Here is a 21505-nt window from a genome sequence, read left to right on the forward strand (position 1 = left end):
ATCCCTCAACCTGCCAAAAAACCATTATACAATCAATAGAATTGAACTACATGAAATATAGAGAACATTTTAGCCAATAATTAGAAAATAGCATGTTTTTTTCAAGCACACTCATATCACTTGCACAAACTGTCCATATACTGAAGCATAAAGCAAATCTCAAGTAATTTTCAAGGATTGTAATCATATAGATCCGTCTGGCCATAATGTCATTACATTAGAAATCAATAAGTGAAAGATACTCTTTCAGAAATTAAAAGAATCACTTCTAAATAATTTATGGATCCAAAGAAAAAAATTACGATGCAAATTAGACAATACTTAGAACACAATGATGAGCTCATACTGGAGTAAATTGTATTATTGTTCCAAATAGTTTCTGCTCTACCCTGTGAAAGAATTATACATTCCAGGCCAGGTACAGTGGCTCACGCCTGTAATTCCAGCATTTTGGGAGGCTGAGGCTGGTGGATCAACTGAGATCAGGAGTTCAAGACCAGCCTGGTCAACATGGTGAAACCTCATCTCTACTAAAAATACAAAAATTAGGCTGGGCGCGGTGGTTCATGCCTGTAATCCCAGCACTTTGTGAGACCAAGGTGGGTAGATCATGAGATCAGGAATTCGAGACCAGCTTGGCCAGCATGGTGAAACCTTGTGTCTACTAAAAATACAAGAAATTAGCCAGGCATGGTGGTGTGCACCTGTAATCCAAGCTACTCGGGAGGCTGAGGCAGGAGAATTCCTTGAACCCGGGAGGCGGAGTTTGCAGTGAGCCAAGATTGCACCACTGTACTCCAGCCCGGGTGACAAAGCAAGACTGCATCTCAAAAAACAAACAAACAAAAATACAAAAATTAGCCAGGTGTGGTGGTGTGTGCCTGTAATCCCAGCTACTTGGGAGGCTGAGATAGGAGAATTACTTGAACCCAGGAGGCAGGGGTTGCAGTGAGCACTCTAGCCTGGGTGACAGAGCAAGATTCTGTCTCAAAAAAAAAAAAAAAAGGAATGAAATATTCCAATCCATTGCCATGTTCTTTCAGTGTCCACCCTATGAGAAGATTTCTATTTCCCACACACTGAAATCATGGTTGTCCATTTGACTTACTTTGGTCAATGAAATGTGAGTGGATTGATATGTGGCACTTTTGAGCATAAGTCTTTAAGAGCCACTACTCTTTCCTTCCACCCTAGATTGGCGTGGCACAGATTACATCTTCAGTGTGGATCCCAGAATGGGGCAGAGTCACAGAGAATTCACAGTCAACATGTAAGAAAGAAGTTTTTGTTGTGGCAAGCCGCTGAAATTGGTTTGAAATTGCTTGTTACCACAGCACAACTTAGTCACAGCTAACTGATACAAGTATCTATTAAAAACGTGTGGTTGGAATAGTACTGAAATTCCTAGATGGAGAAATTAAGCAAGGGAAAGAAATAAAAGGCATGCAAAGAAGAAAATAAGAAGTCAAATTGTCTCTGTTTGCAGACAACATAACATGATCTTACATAGAAAATGCTAAAGGGTCCATCAAAAGTTTTCAAAACTAATTTATGAATTCAGTAAAGTTACAGGACACAAAACCCAACACAGAAAAACCAATGGTATTTCCATACACTAACAAAGAACTATTCCAAAAAGAAATCAAGAAAACAATCCAGGCCGGGAGCAAGGGCTCACACCTGTAATCCCAGCACTTTGGGAGGCTGAGGTGGGCGGATCACTTGAGCCTAAAAGTTTGGGTCCAGCCTGGGCAACACAGTGAGATTCTCTCTCTATGGAAAAAAAAAAAAAATTAGCTGGTCATGGTGGCGTGTACCTGTAGTCCCAGACACTGGGGAGGCTGAGGTGGGAAAATTGCTTGAGCCCAGGAAGTGAAAGCTGCATGATAGCACCACTGCACTCCAGCCTAAGCAACAGAGCAAGACTCTATCTCAAAAAAGAAAAGAAAAGAAAAAGAAAACAATCCAACTTATGATAGCTACAAAAATAATATTTAGGAATAAATTTTAAAAAGAAGGTGAAAAATCTATATACCAAAACTATAAAGCATTGATGAAGAAATGAAGAAGTCATAAATAAAAAGAAAAATATCCTGTCTTCATGGATTGGAAGAATAATATTGTTAAAATGTCCATGCTACCCCAAACAATCTACTACTCACAGAATTCAATGCAATCTATTAAAATTCCAATAATGTGTTTCACAAAAAGAAACACAATCCTAAAATTTATATGGAACCATAACAGACCTCCAAATAGCCAAAGCAAAAAGAACAAAGCTAGAGGCATCACACTATCTGATATCAAAATCTACTATAAGCCATAAAGCAGCATGGTATTGGTGTAAAAACAGATATGTAGACCAACAAAACAGAATAGAAAGTCCAGAAATGAATCCACATATTTATGGTCAATTGATTTTCAACAAAGATACCAATAACACACAATGGGGACGGGACAGTCTCTTCAATACTGGTGAAAAACTCTATATCCATATGCAGAAGAATGTCACTGGGCCCTTATCTCACCCCATATATAAACATCAACTGAAACTGGAGTAAGATTTAAACATAAGACCCGAAACTGTGAAACAACTAGAAGAAAACATAGGGAAAAGTTCCATGACATTGGTTTGGGCAATGATTGTTTTGAATATGACCCCAAAAACATAGGCAACAAAAGCAAAAGTAGGTAAGTGAGATTACATTAAACGAAAAAGCTTCTGCACAGCAGAGGGAACAACTGACACTGTGAAAAAGACAACCTATGGAATGAAAGAAAATATTTTCAAACTATGTATCTGATAAGGAGTTAACACTCAAAATATAAGGAATTCACACACCTCAATAGCAAGAAAATAATTAACCAGATTTTACAGTGGACAAAGGAACGAAATAGACATGTCTCAAAAGAAAACATACAAATGGCCAACAGGTATATAAAAAAAGATCAGCATGACTAATCATTAGGAAAAGGCAAATTATAACTGCAACAAGACATTCACCCTATCCTTGTGAGAATGGCTATTAGCAAAAAGACCAAAGACAGCAAAGTGTTGGCAAGATTGTAGAGAAAAGGGAACCCTGGAACACTGTTGGTGGGAATTAAACTAGTACAGCCATTATGGAGAACAGTATGGAAGTTTCTAAAAAAAAAATAAAATTAGAACTACCATATAACTCAGCAATCCCACTACTGGGTATCTATCCAAAGGAAATGAAACCAGTATGTTGAAGAGATATCTGGACTCCTATGTCTATTGCAGCATTATTTATAATAGCCAAGATATGGAATCAACCTAAGTATTCATGAACAGATGAATGGATAAAGAAAATGTGAAGTATATACACAATGGAATACTATTCAGCCTTAAAAAAGAAGAAAATCCTGTCATTTGCAACACCATGGATGAGACTGGAGGACATTATGTTCAATGAAATAAGCCAGACAAAGAAAGACAAACACTTCCTGATATCACTTACATGTGGAGTCTGAAAAAGATTAACTCATAGAAGTAGAGTAGAATGGTAGTTACCAGAGTTAGTGAATAGTGTGGCATTGGGAGATGCTGATCAAATAATACAAAATTTCAGTTAGGAAGAATAAGTTCAAGAGATTGACTGCACAATATGGTGACTATAGTTAATAACAAGGTATTTATACTCAAAATACCTTATTATCTAAGGTATTTCTCTTAACATCGAAGATAGTAGATGCTAAGTTTTCTCACCACAAAAATGATATGTGAGGTAATGCATATGTTAATTAGCTTGATTTAGCCATTCCACTATAAATACATATATCAAAAAATCATGCTGTACACTGACATGGTTTGGATGTGTGTCCCATCCAAATTTCAGGTTGCATGTAATTCCCAGTGTTGGTGGTGAGGCCTGGGGAGACATGTTTGGATAATTTGGATAATAGAGGTGGATCCCTCATGAATGCTTGGTACCATCCTGGCAATAATGAGTGAGTTCTTGCTCTATAAGGTCATGTGAGATCTGGTTGTTTCTGGGACCTCCCCCTTCTCTCTCTTGCTCCTACTGTCTGTATGTGATCCACCAGCTCCCCAATTGCCTTCTGCCATGATTGAAAGCTTCTTGGACCTTACCAGAAGCAGAGCAGATGCCAGCACCCTTCTTCCTGTATAGCCTACAGAACCATGAGCCAATTAAACCTCTTTCCTTATAAATTACCCAGCCTCAGGTATTTTGTATAGCAATGCAAGAATGGACTAACACATACACCATAAATATATTTGGTAAGGTGGACCAAGAAAAGCAAAAAGAGGGCTGGGCATGGTGGCTCACACATGTAATCCCAGCATTTTGGGAGGCTAAGGTGGGTGGATCGCCTGAGGTCAGGAGTTCGAGACCAGCTTGGCCAACATGGTGAAACTCTGTCTCTACTAAAAATACAAAAAGTAGCTGGGTGTGGTGGCATGCACCGGTAATCTCAGCTACTTGAGAGGCTGAGGCAGGAGAATTGCTTGAACCCAGGAGGCAGAAGTTGCAGTGAGCTGAGATCACACCACTGCACTCCAACCTGGGTGACTGATCGAGACTCAGTCTCCAAAAAAAAAAAAAAAAAAGGAAGAAAAAAGAGAAGGCATACAAAAATAATAAAATGAAAAAGGTGACAAAACTCAGATTCTGCACAGAATTAACAAACATTATAGAATATTGTGAATAACTTTATGCCAAGACATTTGAAACATATGTAAAATGGGGAAAATTCTTAGAAAATATATTACTATGTTACATTACATATAATAATACTAATACTATTTAAAAATTGGACAAATTGTACAATCATTATAGTAATGAAATCAAGAGATAAAATGTTCCTCCAAAGCAAACAGCAGCACATATTGTTTCACAGGGGAGTTCTATCAAACATTAAAGGGAAAAATAATTCCAATTTTAAACAAACTAGTCCATAATATAGAAAAGGAGGTAACATTACCATTTTATGGAACCAGGATAAACAGACCAGAGAATTACAAGAAGTGAAAATTAGAGGGTTACTTCATTATGAACATATGCAAAAATCTTATAATATTAGTAAATTGATCTAGTAATTTTTTTTTTTTATTTGAGACAGGGTCTTGCTTTGTCACTCAAGCCAGAGTGCAGTAGTGCAATCACAGCTCACTGCAGCCTTGACCTCTTGGGCTCAGCAATCCTCCCACTTCAGCCTCCTGAGCAGCTAGGACTACGTATGTGTGCCATTATGCCTGGCTTTTTTTTTTTTTTGAGACGGAGTTTCGCTCTTGTTACCCAGGCTGGAGTGCAATGGCGCAATCTCGGCTCACCGCAACTTCCGCCTCCTGGATTCAGGCAATTCTCCTGCCTCAGCCTCCTGAGTAGCTGGGACTACAGGCCTGCGCCACCATGCCCAGCTAATTTTTTGTATTTTTAGTAGTGACAGGGTTTCACCATGTTGACCAGGATGGTCTCGATCTCCTGACCTCGTGATCCACCCGCCTCCGTCTCCCAAAGTGCTGAGATTACAGGCGTGAGCCACCGCGCCCTGCCCCGCCTGACTTTTTTTTTAAGGGGGTGCCACAAACTTGGACGCAAACCATGCTCCCACTTCAGCATCCCAAAATGCTGGGATTACAGGCATGAGCCACCACGCCCGGCGTTAATCTAGTCGTTTTTTTTAAAAAAAACCATCCTGGCCAAAATGAGAAAAATCATATGATCATTCAAAAGATTCAGAAAAATCACTCAATAAAATTGAACCCTCTTCCATTAAAAAAAAAAACAAAAACAAAACTCTTAATAAACTAGGAACAGAAGAGAACCTTCTTAACCTGATAAAGGGTGTCTAACAAAAACCTACAACACTGTCCATGTTGATTAAATTTCAAATCCACAACCAGAATGGATGCCTACTATTAACACTTGTATTCAACATTGTACTGAATTTCTAGCTAGCCATGTAAGACAAGAAAAAAAGAAGGTGTAAGGCTTAGAATGGAAGAAACAAAACCATTACTGTGAAATGCAGTGCCTCACACCTGTAATCCCAACACTGGGATGCCAAGGTGGGTGAATCCTTTGAGTTCAGACCTGTCTGGGCAATGTGATGAAACCCGTCTCTTAAAAAAATAGAAAAATTAGCAGGGTGTGGAGGTGCCCGCCTGTAGTCCCAGCATACTCGGGAGGCTGAGATGGAAGGATCACTTGAGGATTAGGTTGTAGGGAGCCGAGATTGCACCACTGCACTCCAGCCTGGGCAACTAAGCAAGACTCTGTCTCTTTTGTTTTTTCTTTTTTTATTTTTAGTTTTTGGATTTATTTTATTTTCATTTTTTTTTAAAGATGGGGTTTCACCATATTGGTCAGGCTGGTCTGGAACTCCTGACCTCAGGTGATCCACCCACCTCAGCCTCCCAAAGTGCTTACAGGCATGAGCCACCGCGCCTGGTGACTCTGTCTCAAAAAAACAAAACAAAACAAAAAAAAACCCAAAACCCAAAAAACAAAACATCATTATTTGTAGATGACATTTTAAAAAATTTTACAAAACAGTTTCCTCTGTCAAGTAAATAACATTTTTTATCTACATGATAACCCCAAAACATTTGTTAGATAATTTTTTTTTTTTTGAGATGGAGTCTCACTCTGTTGCCCAGGCTGGAGTACAATGGTGCACTCTCGGCTCACTGCAACATCCGCCTCTCAGGTTCAAGCAATTCTCCTGCCTCAACCTCCCAAGTAGCTGAGATTACAAGTGTGCACCACAACGCCTGGCTAATTTTTCTATTTTTGAGTAGAGACCGGGTTTCACCATGTTGGACAGGCTTTATCACAGGTATGTGTGTATAGGAAAAAGTATGGTATATATCGGGTTTGGCACTATCCCAGGTTTCAGATATCCACTGGGGGTCTTGGGACATATCCCACATGGATTACTGTGGGATCCTATGCTTGAAAGGGGTTACTGTGCTTGAAAATTACATATTTATCATCTTTAGCATAATGTGTTATGGGAGTAGATACTTCATTGTTGTGCTCACCAATGTATCTCAAGCTAGTACATAGGATTCAACAAGTATCTGTTGAATGAATGCAACTTACTGCTTTATTATTTGGTTGTTCCTCTTGTCAATATTAGTTATCTTCTAGAATGTGGTTTTTCTTTCAGGTCTACTCTGATATTAATATTGTCACCATCATTTTTTGTTCATGAAGGCTTGTCTACTTTTGCCTATATCTTAATTTTTACTCTCAGTTTGTGTTTCTGTATTCCAAGCAGCAAAATTTGCACATTTTTTCATGTTGTTTTTATTTATTTATTTGAGATGGAGTCTCACTCTTGTTGCCCAGGCTGGAGGGCAGTGGCATGATCTTGGCTCACTGCAACCTCTGCCTCCCAGGTTCAAGCAATTCTTCTGCCTTAGTTTCCTGAGTAGCTGGGATTACAGGCACCTGCTACCATGTCCAGTTAATTTTTGTATTTGTGGTAGAGATGGGGTTTCATCATGTTGGCCAGACTGGTTTCGAACTCCTGACCTCAAATGATCCACCCACCTTGGCCTCCCAAAGTGCTGGGATTATAGACGTGAGCCACCACGCCCAGCCTTCATGTTGCTTTTAATTCAAAGATTTATCTTTTATAAATGATATTAAATATTTCCATTCATTCGGTTATTTCTGTAATCCTACTTTATGTTTTATAAATTTTGTTGTCTTAGTATTTCATTTCCTCTGCTATTTGATAAAACTTATTTTCTCAGACTATATGATATGCTAGCTAATGGCAAAGGGATAGGAAATGGGAAGTGGAGGACATTATAAGTTACCAACCACAGCTTCCCAACCAATGGAAGCAAGCGAAGTCTGTATTAACCCCCATTTCTTCTTTATCCTGGTGTGTGTATGTGTGTGTTTGTGTGTCTATGAAACATTTCAACCAATATTTTCTTTTTACTCTGTTTTTCCTGCAGGATTAAACGTGTTTGTTGCTGGTAAATTTTATAATTTAGTCCTTAAGTTACAGAACATCACGTTGAGATTTTTGACTGAACTAGAAGAATAATGAACATCACTGAGAAACCCTGAGATTGATCAGACTTTGCATCTTCCCTCTGGAGTAGAGTATGCATTTTTTGTTTTGTTTTGAGACAGGATCTCGCTCTGCAGGCTGGAGTGCAGTCGTCTGATCTCCGCTCACTGCAGCCTAGACCTCCTGGACTCACTCAGGGGATCCTACCCGTCTCCCTCCCAAGTAGCTGGCACTACAGGTACATGTCACCATGCCCAGGTAATTTTTCTGTAGAAATGCAGTTTTGTCATGTCGCCCAGGTGGGTCTCAAACTCCTGGGCTCAAGCGATCCTCCCACTTCAGCCTCCCAAAGTGCTGAGATTACAGGCGTGAGTGACAGTGCCTAGCAAAGTACACGTTTTTGTTTAAATGAAAGAAGCTGCATTATTTCAAGAGGGAGAATGGTGGTACGGCTACTGCTGTTGTTTGGAAGTATGGCTAGGGGTATGTATAAAAAATGTTGTCTACTGGGGGTGGGGGGTGGGTGAGGTGGCTCATACCTGTAATCCCAGCATTTTAGGGGGCCGAGGCAGGTGGATTACCTGAGGTCAGGACTTCAAGACCAGTCTGGCCAACATGGTGAAATCCCGTCTCTACTACTAAAAATATGAAAATTAGCTGGGTATGGTGGCACATGCCTATAATCCCAGCTACTTGGGAGGCTGAGGCAGGAGAATTGCTTGAACCTGGGAGGTGGAGGTTGCAATGAGCCGAGATTGTGCCACTGTACTCCAACCTGGGCAACAGAGTTTAAGACTCCATCTTAAAAAAAAAAAAATGTTGACTACCAAGGTGAACCACTGTGGACAGAACAGATTAAAGCTCTGCATCTCCTTTAAGTACATTTCTGTGTTGTTATTCCACTTTCCAGACTCCCGAAGCTAGGCTTCTAGATGCAAACTTAGTTTCTCCACCTAATTGAATGGTGCCAGAGTTTTTCTACAGCAGGGTCTTTGTTGTTCAGCCACTTGCTTTGTAGGTATCAAGAGAGTGTTTTATGGAAATAGTGGTGGCAGCAACTTTCTCATTGCTGGATAACAACTTCAACAGTGTGTTCTTGAAGTCAAAAGGCCAAGGCAGGCATCCTGACTTCCTCTCTTCTTGGCTGGAGCAAAGGTAGTAGCATTTCTGGCTGGTCAGGCTAGTCATGTTTTTGGTAGAATCTTTCCTGGAGACTCATCATACAGCCCTATCTAATAATTTTGTAGACATCTAATTTCCTATATTAAACCCGTTCCTGCTTATATTAATGTCTTCTGATTCTTAAATCCAAACCCTGATCAAAAAACTAAAAATTCAAAAATGTTCTTTTTCCAGGTCAATCTCATTTAAATAAGCTGTTGAAATGTTCATTTAGCCTCTTTTCACTAAGTAAGAAACTTAGTTGTGTAAATAGTCTTTGCCATTAACTATCCTTGGTTAGTCTGAGCATATTTGATACAAAATGTAGTCAAACACAGGGAAGTGGCTCCCTCCTGTAATCCCAGCACTTTGAGGGCTGAGGTTGGGAGGATCACTTGAGCCCAGGAGGTGAAGACCAATCTGGGCAACATAGAGAAACTCCATATCTACAAAAAAAAAAAAAGAATTATATGTAGTCAAACAAGTTATTTCATCTCTTAAAGAGCTCTCTGTGTGTGCTTCAACACATTGTTATTCATCGTGCAAAAATGATCATTGATTGCCATGCTCTGATCATTTAAAAAATGATTAGACAGGGAAGTCATTATATTGCAAACTGGTGTTTAGAAATGTTAGGATTTTCAGTTATTTTTATTTTCCAAACATTATTTTAAAAGAACATTAAAAGCATTAGAAATACAAATCTTGCCTAATGGTTAACATAAGAACAATTATTATAAAATGTTTAAAATACATCACATACTTTGCATCACGGTAAAGCATCAAGAGAACTAATTAACATGTCCTGCTAATTAATCATATTCAACTGAATTCTCATTAGTTTTAGTTCTCATTTTAGCCCTTATGAAGAGATAAGTTTTATATGTCTACCTCTACGTGTATCATCATGACACCTTTATTATGATGATACAGGTAGAGGCAGACATATGTAACTTATGAAGAAATAAGTTATGTCTATATCTCTATATCTACATATAGAGATATAGATATGGAGGGGGGCTACGAATCTAGCCCACTATATATTTCATGCAATTTATAACAATAATTTCTTTTTTTAAAACTTTTCTTTTGGAGAGAATTTTTTGATGAGCATAAAGAGACAATACCTCATATGCACCTGCTCAGTTTTCTTTGTGCTATAATTTTTACCTCCCAGTGCTGGCCCTCATGCCAAATCATCTCAAACTCAAACGTCACTCAGAAAACCTGCCATTTAAAATTTTATAGGCAGAAATTACTTTTGTGTTAACCTTTTATTAAATGACATTTGAAATGCCTAGCCAAAAAAAATAGATAATATGCCTTTAAAAATGTGATTCATTACTTTTGCACTGACCTAGAAAAAGAAAATAAATAAAAGTAAAAACGTGATTCTTGATTAATGTTGTATTCATTATAAAGCAGTTTGGCATACTGGAGTAAATATCAGGTTTCGAATTAAGACAAAAATCTAATTCCTAATTTGCCATAATTCTTTGTGTGATCTTCAGAGAGAATATTAGATTTCTTCTTTATTAAAAAGAGATAATAGGCCAGGCGTGGTGGCTCACGCCTATAATCCCAGCACTTTGGGAAGCCAAGGTGTGTGGATTATGAGGTCAGGAATTTGAGACCAGCCTGGCTAACATGGTGAAACCCCATCTCTACTAAAAATACAAAAATTAGGCCGGGCGTGGTGGCTCACGCCTGTAATCCCAGCACTTTGGGAGGCTGAGGCGGGTGGATCACCAGGTCAGGAGTTCTAGACCAGCCTGGCCAACATGGTGAAACCCTGCCTTAAAAAAAAAGAAAAAGAAAAAGAAAAAAAAATACAAAAATTAGCCGGGTGTGGTGGCGCATACCTGTAATCCTAGCTACTCAGAAGGCTGAGGCAGGAGAATTGCTTGAACCCAGGAGGCAGAGGTAGCAGTGAGCCGAGATCATGCCACTGCACCCCAGCCTGTGAAACAGAGCGAGACTCCGTCTCAAAAAAAAAAAAGAGTGATAATATACTAACCAATTTCATAAGCGTATTAATAAATAGTTATATTACAAATATTAAAGCACAATTAAAATAGTTAACAGTGACTTCCAAAAATAGCATTCAATTACCAAAAAAAAGTGACAATGGCTATTTTCTCCTCTGTTACAAAATTTAATAGCAAAAAATAAAAAAAAAGAAAGGGAAAAAATGGAAGGAGAGAGACAGGGAGAAAGGGAAAGAAGGAGGTAGGTAAATCAGTTCTAAAAGGCGAACTTAAAAATAAAATAATTCCAGGCTGCCCCTAGGTGTGGAAAAAGAAAATTAGAAGAAAAGCAAAACAAAATCTATGCCTCATATTTAAATCTCAAAAATAGAAATGACTGACCAGTACTGGAAGGTAACAGTGGTGAGAAGAGGTGGAGCAGAGTTCTAACTGAATATCTATTCTGTCTTCTCCATACCTTTCATGACCCCTGTATCTGGAGACAGCTGAGGGAGGGAACTATAAATTAAATGCCTGTCAGCTGGATGCAATTTCTCATGCCTGTAATCCCAGCTTGGGAGGCTGAGGCGGCTGGATCACTTGAGGCTAGGAATTGAAAACCAGCCCGGTTATCATGGTGAAACCCTGTCTCTACCAAAAATACAAAAATTTGCCGGGCATGGTGGGCGCCGGTAATCCCAGCTACTCAGAAGACTGAGGCAGGACAATCGCTTGAACCTGGGAGGCGGAGGTTGCAGTGAGCTGAGATCATGCCACTGCACTCCAGCCTGGGTGACAGTGTGAGACTTGTCTCTACAAAAAAAAAAAAAGAAAGAAAGAAAGGAAAAAAAAGCCTTTCATGCAAAGAAACAAAGTGCCTTCCAATCTATAATAATAATTCTTGAATATGACAATTTATAAAGATAGGTGTTGTATTTTGATGCTCATCTTGTATGTCTAACATTTAAAAACCTACTGAGTTCAAATATTAACTGTATAATGAAAATATTTTTACATAAAAATATGAGTTCACAGTTGTTATGCTAGGAATCACAGAGCATATAATAAAATGTTTCAGGTATAGAAATACTTAATCTATTTTTTCTTTCTGTCCATCTCCAGTTTAAGATTAATGGGAGAGGAATAAAACAATTAGTTTGAAAATAGATTATCTTGAGAATTTTTCTACCATAGTAATATATAAAGACAAAAAATGAAGTCATTTTTAAATAGTTACTTGAATACTGTCAGGTGGTTAGTAAACTCTTCTCACACAGAAGGAAAACATAAATCAAAACACTTCCAATCCCATCTCTATGCCTTGTTAAGCAATAGTAAATATTGCCCACTGCATGACAGGAGTCCACATTGTTTTCCACAGAACACTAAGATGATTACAGCAGTGCTACTCTCCCAGGAACAGTGCATCTCTACCACAGATGCAGTACTCCAGTAGGCTTCTTGAATAAGAGCATTCAGAAACAATTCACTTTTGGGTTAGGGAGGGTGGCTCACACCTGTAATCCCAGCACTTTGGGAGACCGAGGCAGGCAGATTACCTGAGGTCAGGAGTTCAAGACTGCCCTGGCCAACATGGTGAAACCCTGTCTCTACTAAAAATACAAAAATGAGCTGGGCATGGTGGCAGGCGCCTATAATCCCACCTACTTGGGAGCCTAAGGAAGGAGAATCGCCTGAGTCCGGGAGGTGGAGGTTGCAGTGAGCAGATATCGTACCACTGCACTCCAGCCTGGGTGACAGAGTGAGACACCATCTCAAAAGAATCAAGAAATAATTCACTTTTGCCGGGCACGGTGGCTCACGCCTATAATCCCAGCACTTTGGGAGGCCTAGGCGAGTGGATCACGAGGTCAAGAGATAGAGACCATCCTGGTCAACAAGGTGAAACCCCGTCTCTACTAAAAAATACAAAAAAAATTAGCTGGGCAGGGTGGCGCAGGCCTGTAGTCCCAGCTACTCGGGAGGCTGAGGCAGGAGAATTGCTTGAACCCAGGAGGCGGAGGTTGCGATGAGCCGAGATCGCACCATTGCACTCCAGTCTGGGTAACAAGAGCAAAACTCCGTCTCAAAAAAAAAAAAAAAAGAAATAATTCACTTTTAAACAAATATATTTCTTTTCAAAAGAACTGAAAACCTACTCAAGTGACATAAAATATGTCTATAATAAGAAATGGCAATAATCATAATACTATATTCTCAGTTGACTGTCTATGAAAGAAAAGTACCTAATTCCTGTGTGAGTGTTTTTGGTAAAGACAGAGTTATTTCCTTTTCTGCTTTAAGAATATATGTATTTCTTTTAGAGACAGGGTCTTGCTGTGTTGCCCAGGCTGGACTTATACTTCTGGGCTCAAGCGATCCTCCTGCCTCAGCCTCCCAAGTAACTGGGACGACAGCTGCACACCACTGCACCCAGCTAACAATATATTATTTATTCAAATCAACCTGCTACCAAAAAGGTGTAGTGTTCCCGATTTCAACACTTCAAAAAAATCAAAATCTACAATTCAGTTAATAAAAATAACATCTCAGCAAAACTCCTACCGTCACATTCTTTAAAAAAAAATCCAGCTAATATCTTATTTTGAAGACAATAACATTGACTCAAATCATGATAATCCGTTGACTTTTAACACAGTAGTTTCATTCCTGGTATCTATTTAAAGGTTAGGTACAAAAGACTGAGGCAAAGCTCAGGGTAAAAATCTAAAACTTTCACATCAGATCTTAAGATGTCAACAAACTATAAAGCAAATCAACAGATACAGCCACATCGGACGAAAGAAAATCATAACTGCCAGCTTTTCAGTTGAATCTTTTAAGTTTCAATCTGCCATTGATCTCAAAGTTAGAATAAAGTCAGTTAGTATCAGAAACAGACTGTCTACATAAGATCCTGTAGCCTCCGTGACTTTAAACGGAGGGGACTGGAATCTGCTTGGCGGAAGTGCTGTCATATTCCTGCATTAAGTCATTAGTGGTGTGGTAATGCATGGCAATATAGGAACTGGCAAATCCAAAAGAGTTTACTGGCTGTAAGTTACATGGGCTGCTGTCCTCCTGGGAAGGGCTGCTATTATAGATGCTGTAGTAAGGTTCAATCCGAGTGTTGATGGGGGTTGAGCTGCTTTGACCACAGTGCTGATGTCCAGCAGAGATCTTGGGACTTACCACACTTTCCTTTGAATGACTTGGGCCACAGGCCTGGTCCACAAATTTCTTCTGTGGCTTTGGAGATAACACGTAGGCAGAGTTTGTTTCATGATGGGAGGATTTGTTTCTGTTGACTTCGAGGTTCCCTTTTCCCATGGCTCGAAGTCGAGTCTTTTGTTTGCAGCAGAAAACACCCAGGCCTATGTACTGGAGGCACCAGAGCACTTTCCTTCTCAGCCCTGCACTGTTCCGAGAATATATAAAAGGGTTTAATCCTGACTTGAAAAATATAAGGGTAAATCCAAACAATTCAAACTGGTAAAGAATGAAGCTCCCATTACTGGACAGAACCACCTGTACCAAGGAAATCCCCAGTGGAAGACAGCACACCAGGACTGACAGCACGATGATCACACAGGTGACCACGGCTTTGGAATCCTTGGCAGTGGAGAGGTTGATGGCTGATACCAGCTGGAGTCGGCTGGCTGCAGGGGTGACCAGCTGGTTGGGACTCTTGGTATATCCACGGGTCTGAACGTGCTGCAGTTTGTTGTAATTCTGGTTCCTATACAGAGCCGGCATGGCACACTGGATGGGGTCTCCACCTCCCTGCACAGGGACACCCATGAAAGGCTGTGGTCTGGAAGCGTCGACTGTGATTACAGGGGGGCACTTTCTGACTTGAGCGTTCTTCCTCAGAGTCTGAGCAATCATGATGTAAGAGACAGAGACCACAGCCACACAGAAGGTGAAATCAACCACATAGAGAGACAAAATGGCTTTCCCTTTTCCAGCAATCAGACTGGCCATGGGAAGACAGAGATGGGACTTGCTGGTTTTCAAGGTAGCCAGGGTGGCAAGGGTGAAACTGGTGGCCCAGAGAAGCAGGGTGAGGAGTAAGGTGCAGGCAAAGGAGGCCGTGCGATTCGGCTGCTTCCCCAACACCATCCGGAGCCGGTGCAGGGCGATCACTGCCACCGTCTTCAGGGACATGATGATGAAGCCTGAACTGGTGAGATGGAAAGTGAAGCAGAAAGCATCTGGGATACTACCGGCTGAGCTGAAGAATAACACGAAGGTGAACATGGGGGCCGTCACTCCACAAATGAAGAGGTCACAGAAGGACAGGTTCAGGATCATGAAATCAAAGTTGGTTCTGAATTTCCTAAAGGCTGGATCGAAGAAGGACAAGAAGACAATGAAGTTGCCGTAGGAACCCAGACAGAAGATGACCGCGAGTAGAAAAGTACAGGTCACCAAGGTGGCTGTGTGGATGAGATCCTGAAGACCCTCCTGCAGAGAGGTGCTGTTTCCTTCCTGCAAGTGAGGCACATGGAGCGAGGTGGCATTGGGGGCATCCTGAAGGAGGTCTGTTGAGTTCATCTTCAGAGAGAAATGTCTCCTCCTTCTGCTCCCCAAAAATACTCGGTGAGAAAGGAGTCAGGGCCTCAACTCACAGATGAACAATATGTGACAAAAGTGGCCCAAGGCAGATAAGCCTGCACACAAAAATGCATACCCAGAAACAGAAAGGGATTAATGTAGAAACAGAAAGGAATTCGTACAGTGATCTCATTATTATTATTAGTAGTAGTACTAGTGTCTGTCACCTTGAGAGAAAAATTTATTCATTTCTTAGTGATGGGGTCTTGCCATGTTGCCCAGGCTGGACTTGAACTCCTGTCTTCAAGTAATCCTCCTACCTTAGCTTCGCAAGTAGCTGGGACTACAGCCATGCACCACCAAACCTAGCTCGCTTGCTCTCTCTCTCTCTCTTTTTTTTTTTTTTCACAAAAGAACTAGAATTTTTCAGCTCTGACTTGGTGCATAGAAAGCATTTCTCCTCACAAAGCTCAACACAGAAAAAGACAGAAACAAATACATTCATCCAGCTAATATTTCGTTTTATGAAACAGAGCTTTTCAAACGAGTTTAAGTGTCACCTGGAGAGCATGCTAAAAAGTTTATCACCTGGAGAGCAGATTCCTTGGCCTCACCCCTTGTGATTCTGTCTGAGGGGTGTGCAGATGTTGCTTTTAGAAACACTTCTGTGTCAGGCGCTGCCGATATACAAGAACATAACCTCTCCATCAAAGAGATCACAATCTAGTTGGAGATCAATCTAACTATGTAATTACAGCCTAATAAGGTTTCAGGGTGCTATGAGAGCATGAAAGAGGGGAACCTAATTCAATTTAGGAAGGGAGCTGGGAAAGGATGAAGGGAGCTTTAGAAGGCAGCAGGGGGGTGGTGGCGGTAGGTCTTTTCAGCAGAGGGACTCAGGCAAAAAACTGCATGTGCTTGAAATATAAGCTGGAGGGTATTGTTGATGCATAATGTGACCCTTCACATAACTCCCATAAATCACTAACAAATTGTTTCCTTCCCTAGGAAGAATCCTTTATTTCCCAATATTTTTATTTTTTTCCCCCAGGTTGCAATTTCCTGGCCAATTAATTGCATATTCCCCTTTGGGAAAAAAAAAAAAAAAACAAACCTGTGTAGAACTACATGTGAGAGGGAAAATTGGAAGTAACCAAGGATGTTAGAATTATACTAGACATTTACAAGGTACAAAGCACCACTTTGTAAAGTCTAAACTGCTAGACAAATGTGAGTTACCATTATCCCAACAAGAATATCCTGACGGTGAAGCAGGAGGCATTCACCCCATTCCTGCATTTGTTCACTCAATTTACATTAATTATGTGTATACCATATGCCAGCATTATGCTAGGTGCTAGGATGAGTAAGGCACAGTCTCTGCTTTAAAAGCATAACTTACCGCTCCTTTTTCTTTTCTTCACTTTTCTTTTTCTATTTTACAATGAGACTTAATGTGCACTCACACAAATCTACATTGTCCCAAATCCCAAAGTCCTGCATGGGTTGATGCCCCACCTGCTCCCAACAGATGCTTCTGTTGGGACAGACTAAGCTGTTCCTTGGAGACATTGCTATGTTCTTGAAAACCAAAAAGCATTTGCCTTAATGTAGAATTTTAGGAATAATCAATGGCACTGCAGAGGTCCAGGGCTGCTGTTCAGCATACTTAACCACCAGCTCAAGCTGGATCCCAGAAGCCTCCAGCTGTTAACCCCTTCATTGCTGGATCAAGGCGGTACAGAGAAATGAATCAGGTCAATCAGAGATTACCTGGGGCTCCAAGCAGCAGCTATGAACTGCCTAATACAGTCCCTCCACATTTAACAACAGGTACAGTCATACCAATGCCTATCAGACATATACCAGTCCTGGGAAGTCCATATAATTGACTTGTGTCCTTCATCAAGGAAGAAGATAACTTCATCTGTATTCTTAATGTTCATGTTACAGATCATGACGATATGGTAAATCTGTCCACTGGAAAGTGAGACTAACTTTTCTATACTTTCCTTTTAAAAAGTTCCATAAGAGAAGAAAATTCTGAACTTTTGTTTCTTGATGGTTAGAATTTTTAAAAAATAGTATCAGATAGCTCTATTTTCACTTAAAGGCTATAGACTTGTTTCTGAACACTTTTGATACCTATAAAGTGAGAAAGACAACTTTTTACTGCTTTTTTTAAATGACTAACTGGAGGACTGGAGCTAATTTATGAAAAGGGAAGTAGAAGAAAAAACCCAATTTGAGGAGGCAGAAAGAGCAGGGAGGTGATGCTGGTGTCTCTAACCGCCTTATCTCCAAGACTTTCCTCTTTGGAAGTAGAGAAATGAAGAGGGGTGAAGAGGGATGCAGGAATTTGGTCTGGGGAAATTAGAAGAATGAAGAGTCTGGAATTAGGATGCTAAGAGAAATGAAAAGTAACTAGGTAATAATGAAGTGGGATGATGGAAGTTATGAAGACCTCAGGCTAGGAGATATTTGGAAAAAGGGATTGATTTCAAGAGAAGAATGAGATGATGAAGCACTAACATTAGTCAAGCGTAGGAGGCAGGAGGAAAAAAGGTGATTTGGGGTAGGAGAGGCAACTTTCACTTTTTGTACAGTTGCATTTTTTTCAACAAATTTAAAATTTTTCAATATATATATTTTTTAATAGAGATGGGGGTCTCACTATGTTGCCCTTGCTGGTCTGCAACTCCTGGGCTCAAGCAGTCTGCCTGCTTTGGCCTCCCAAAGTGCTAAGACTACAGGTCTCAGCCACTGTGCCCAGCCTTCAATAAATTAAAAAAAATGTATACTGCCATTATTATTTCCTCCAGGTCAGGAAATAACAATGGCAGTATCATTATCAGCATCACTATTAGTATATTAATTTTTTTTCTTTTTCTTTTTTTTTAAAGACAGGGTTTCACTGTATTGGTCAGGCTGGTCTTGAACTCCCGACCTCAGGTGATCCGCCCACCTTGGCCTCCAAAGTGCTTGGATTACAGGTGTGAGCCACCACACCCGGCCTAGTATATTAATTTTATCAAGTGCTTATGATGTGCCAGGTACTGTTCTCATTGTTCCACACTATTAGCTCATTGAGTCCTCACAACAACCCTGAAATACTTGGTATAACATCTCTATTTTGCAGTGAAGAAACTAAGTCAAAGAGAGATTATATAAAGTGGTGGAATATGCATTTGAACCTAAGCAGTTGCTTTTCCACACTTTTCGCCACTATGCTAAACTGAACAGCAAAAATATCTTTTTGGGAGGCATTCCCAGGTCAGAAGTATTAAGTGGTTATTAAACCACTAGAGGCTTGACATAAATTATCAAGCTTTATTTCATTCTCAAAATAATCCTATGAATAGGTATTGTAATCTCTTTCCCACTGAAACTTCCTGGAATCTGAAATTCTAATATACCTATGTAGTTATATCTGTATACCATCTATGTAGATACAGATACACACTACACACACACACACACACACACACACACACTCTTCTACGTATCTTTTTGGCAAACTTGATCATTGTAGTTCACATATAAAGTAATCATAAATAAATCCTATTGAGATAATTAGAAAAAAGAAGGCATCATGGGCTGGGAAGAGAAAAGAGAGAAAAAGCAGAGGACAGAATAGAAGAAAAGGTTTGCAGAAAAACTTTAGTATAACAGAAATCAAGGAAATGGAGGGAAACTAAACTCAGGTCTTAGTAGTAACTCCTGAGACTTTAAGGAAAAGGAAGCTGTGACCATAATTTGGAATGACATTATGATGACAAAAAATAAAAGTGATTTGGGGAGGGGAGTAAATTAATACTGATTTGCTACTCTTAAATATTAAATAAAGGTTACCCATGTTATTTGCAATGCAAACACACAAGCTACTCTTTATCTCTGAGATGGTGAATAGGTTATGGAAGAAGGTGTGATAAAAGTCATAAAATCAGAAAGATTTTAAGTTGGAACACCAGCCTTAAGCATGCATATTAGCGGCAGTAAGACAGAATGAATTCACATGCATATTCTTACAACTAGGACATCCTGAAGTAACTAGTAAGCAAAGAATATGGATGAAAATTCATTGTATAATTTGAGTGGCAATTATTTTTCTATTTTTCATTAAGATGTGTGAAGAGCGAGCCTCTGATATGTCTAGTGTGCTGTTTTAAATTTTTAGTAAACATTAAAACATGTTATAGGTGCTTTTATAAGTCAACTCATGACCTGAATTCTTCCAGTCCTTTCCCCGCACCCCCCAGAGTGTCTTAGGTTAGCATTTTCAGAGCCTGCCCCTCACAGAGAGCAAGGTTCTGTATGATTCTGATTCCCATTGTATTTCTATTGATCAGGAAAACCTCAGGGAGGTTAGCTAACTTCCTCAAGGTCACTAAGATTCCAGCCAGATTAATCTGATTTCAAAGCCCTTGCTCTTTCTATCCAGTAGAACTACACTGAACACAGAGCAGCTAATGGGATGGGAAGACCTCAGTCATTTGATGGGAGGGATGAAGAGGACATGGAGCCCACAGAGTGGGAAACTGCGGAAAGGGGAGGTCGACCCCCGGCGAGGGGCTGGTGGTGGGCAGAGGCTTCCCGGAGAATGTGAGGTGATGGTAAGGAGGGCCTAAGCCGGGCCAGGTAAGCTTGTAAACGAATTGGCAGAGGGTTGGTGGGTTAGCAGGGCTCAGCCAAGGTAGGGGCGGTGGGTGGGTGCGGGGGTTCCACGCCGAGCAGAGCCTGGGAACCGACAAGGTCCGGCGAGAAGGCTACCCCGCAGGCCGCACCAGGAAGACAGGTGCGCGGAGCTGGGCCTGGCGCAGAGCAGCCGCGCTCCTCGCTAACCCGCCAGCCTCCGGAAGCGTCCTCTGCACCGTGGGGTCGTCCTTCTCCAGGGGCCCGCGGCCTCTCACCTGCCGGGTGGCCGCAGCGCCGCCCCTCCTCCTCCATCTCGTAGTCTGGACCCCAGCTCCGCCTGCCGCTCCGGATGATGCAGGACTGTAGGCATCATCGCCATCACCGCCGCCTCCGCGCATCCCGGGAGCCGCGGCGAGACGCGGGCGCAGAGGCGCAGTCACGGAGACGCCGAGGGCACCGCCCCCTCCGCCGGACACCCGGGCCTGGCGCCCCGCCTGCGTCCCGCACCCTCAGCGCCTCCGCCGCCGGCCTCCGGGGCCCAGGGCCCACAGCCCGGCCACTCACAGCTGCCCGCCGCGCGACGCGCGCTTGAGCCAGGTTTTTCAGGCCCACGGTTTTGCGGTTTGAGGAACCCGGGCTCCCCGAAATAGCCAAAAGATGAAATGCAGAGCAAAGTGGAGTGGGAAGGAGGGCAAAGATAGGGGTATCGATGGCACGGCCTTTGGGGGCCTCTCCGACTGCTTCCCCTGCCCGCCGCCCACCTCCCCCCCATTTCTCGCGCTTTCAAGTCGGCCTGCCTGGCTCCTCACTTAGGCTGCCGCTAATATTTTTCCTCATGAATTACGTTGACGGCGTCTTCCCGTTTGGAACTTTGAGACCTAGAATTTATAAATCAAGTCATTGTAATAGAATTTTAATTTAACCAATTCGAACTTACCTAAGCTCTCTTAAGGTATTAGTGAATTCACTGAGGGATCTCAGCAAGGGGACTAATTGGCAGGAAACATGCAAAGTATAAAGAAACTACCCATGCAAACAAAACGACCGGAACCCAGGAATAATGGATATTAATGTATTACTTAATACTATGTTGAATGTAAAAAATCTTGGTGTCATAGTGCAATGTATAGGCTAATTTTAGTAAGCAAAAACAGAAAACTAAAACT

General features: G+C 41.1%; 1 protein-coding gene across 2 annotated transcripts; it reads right to left on the bottom strand.

Annotated features, from left to right (window-relative positions):
- Positions 1 to 12144: 12144 nt before the first annotated feature.
- On the bottom strand, positions 12145 to 20757 carry GPR75 (G protein-coupled receptor 75). 2 transcript variants are annotated; one of them, XM_012477192.2, is made up of 2 exons: positions 20615 to 20757; positions 12145 to 15820 (listed from the first exon to the last, which is right to left on the bottom strand). In XM_012477192.2, the coding sequence occupies exon 2, from the start codon at positions 15702 to 15704 to the stop codon at positions 14082 to 14084; it is 1623 nt and encodes a 540-aa protein (XP_012332615.2). In that variant the 5' UTR covers positions 15705 to 15820; positions 20615 to 20757; the 3' UTR covers positions 12145 to 14081. The 2 variants fall into 2 exon arrangements, with proteins under 2 accessions (XP_012332615.2, XP_012332616.2); XM_012477193.3 differs by lacking the exon at positions 20615 to 20757 and adding an exon at positions 16265 to 16796.
- Positions 20758 to 21505: the final 748 nt, after the last annotated feature.

This window comes from Aotus nancymaae, unplaced genomic scaffold (genome assembly GCF_030222135.1).
Source record: "Aotus nancymaae isolate 86718 unplaced genomic scaffold, 86718_ANA_hifiasm-v0.15.2.pri h1tg000057l, whole genome shotgun sequence".
Classification (NCBI taxonomy): domain Eukaryota; kingdom Metazoa; phylum Chordata; class Mammalia; order Primates; family Aotidae; genus Aotus; species Aotus nancymaae.

Bases quoted from the DNA above. Each gene is read 5' to 3' on its own strand.
- GPR75 (XM_012477192.2), bottom strand. From the start codon at position 15,704: ATGAACTCAACAGACCTCCTTCAGGATGCCCCCAATGCCACCTCGCTC.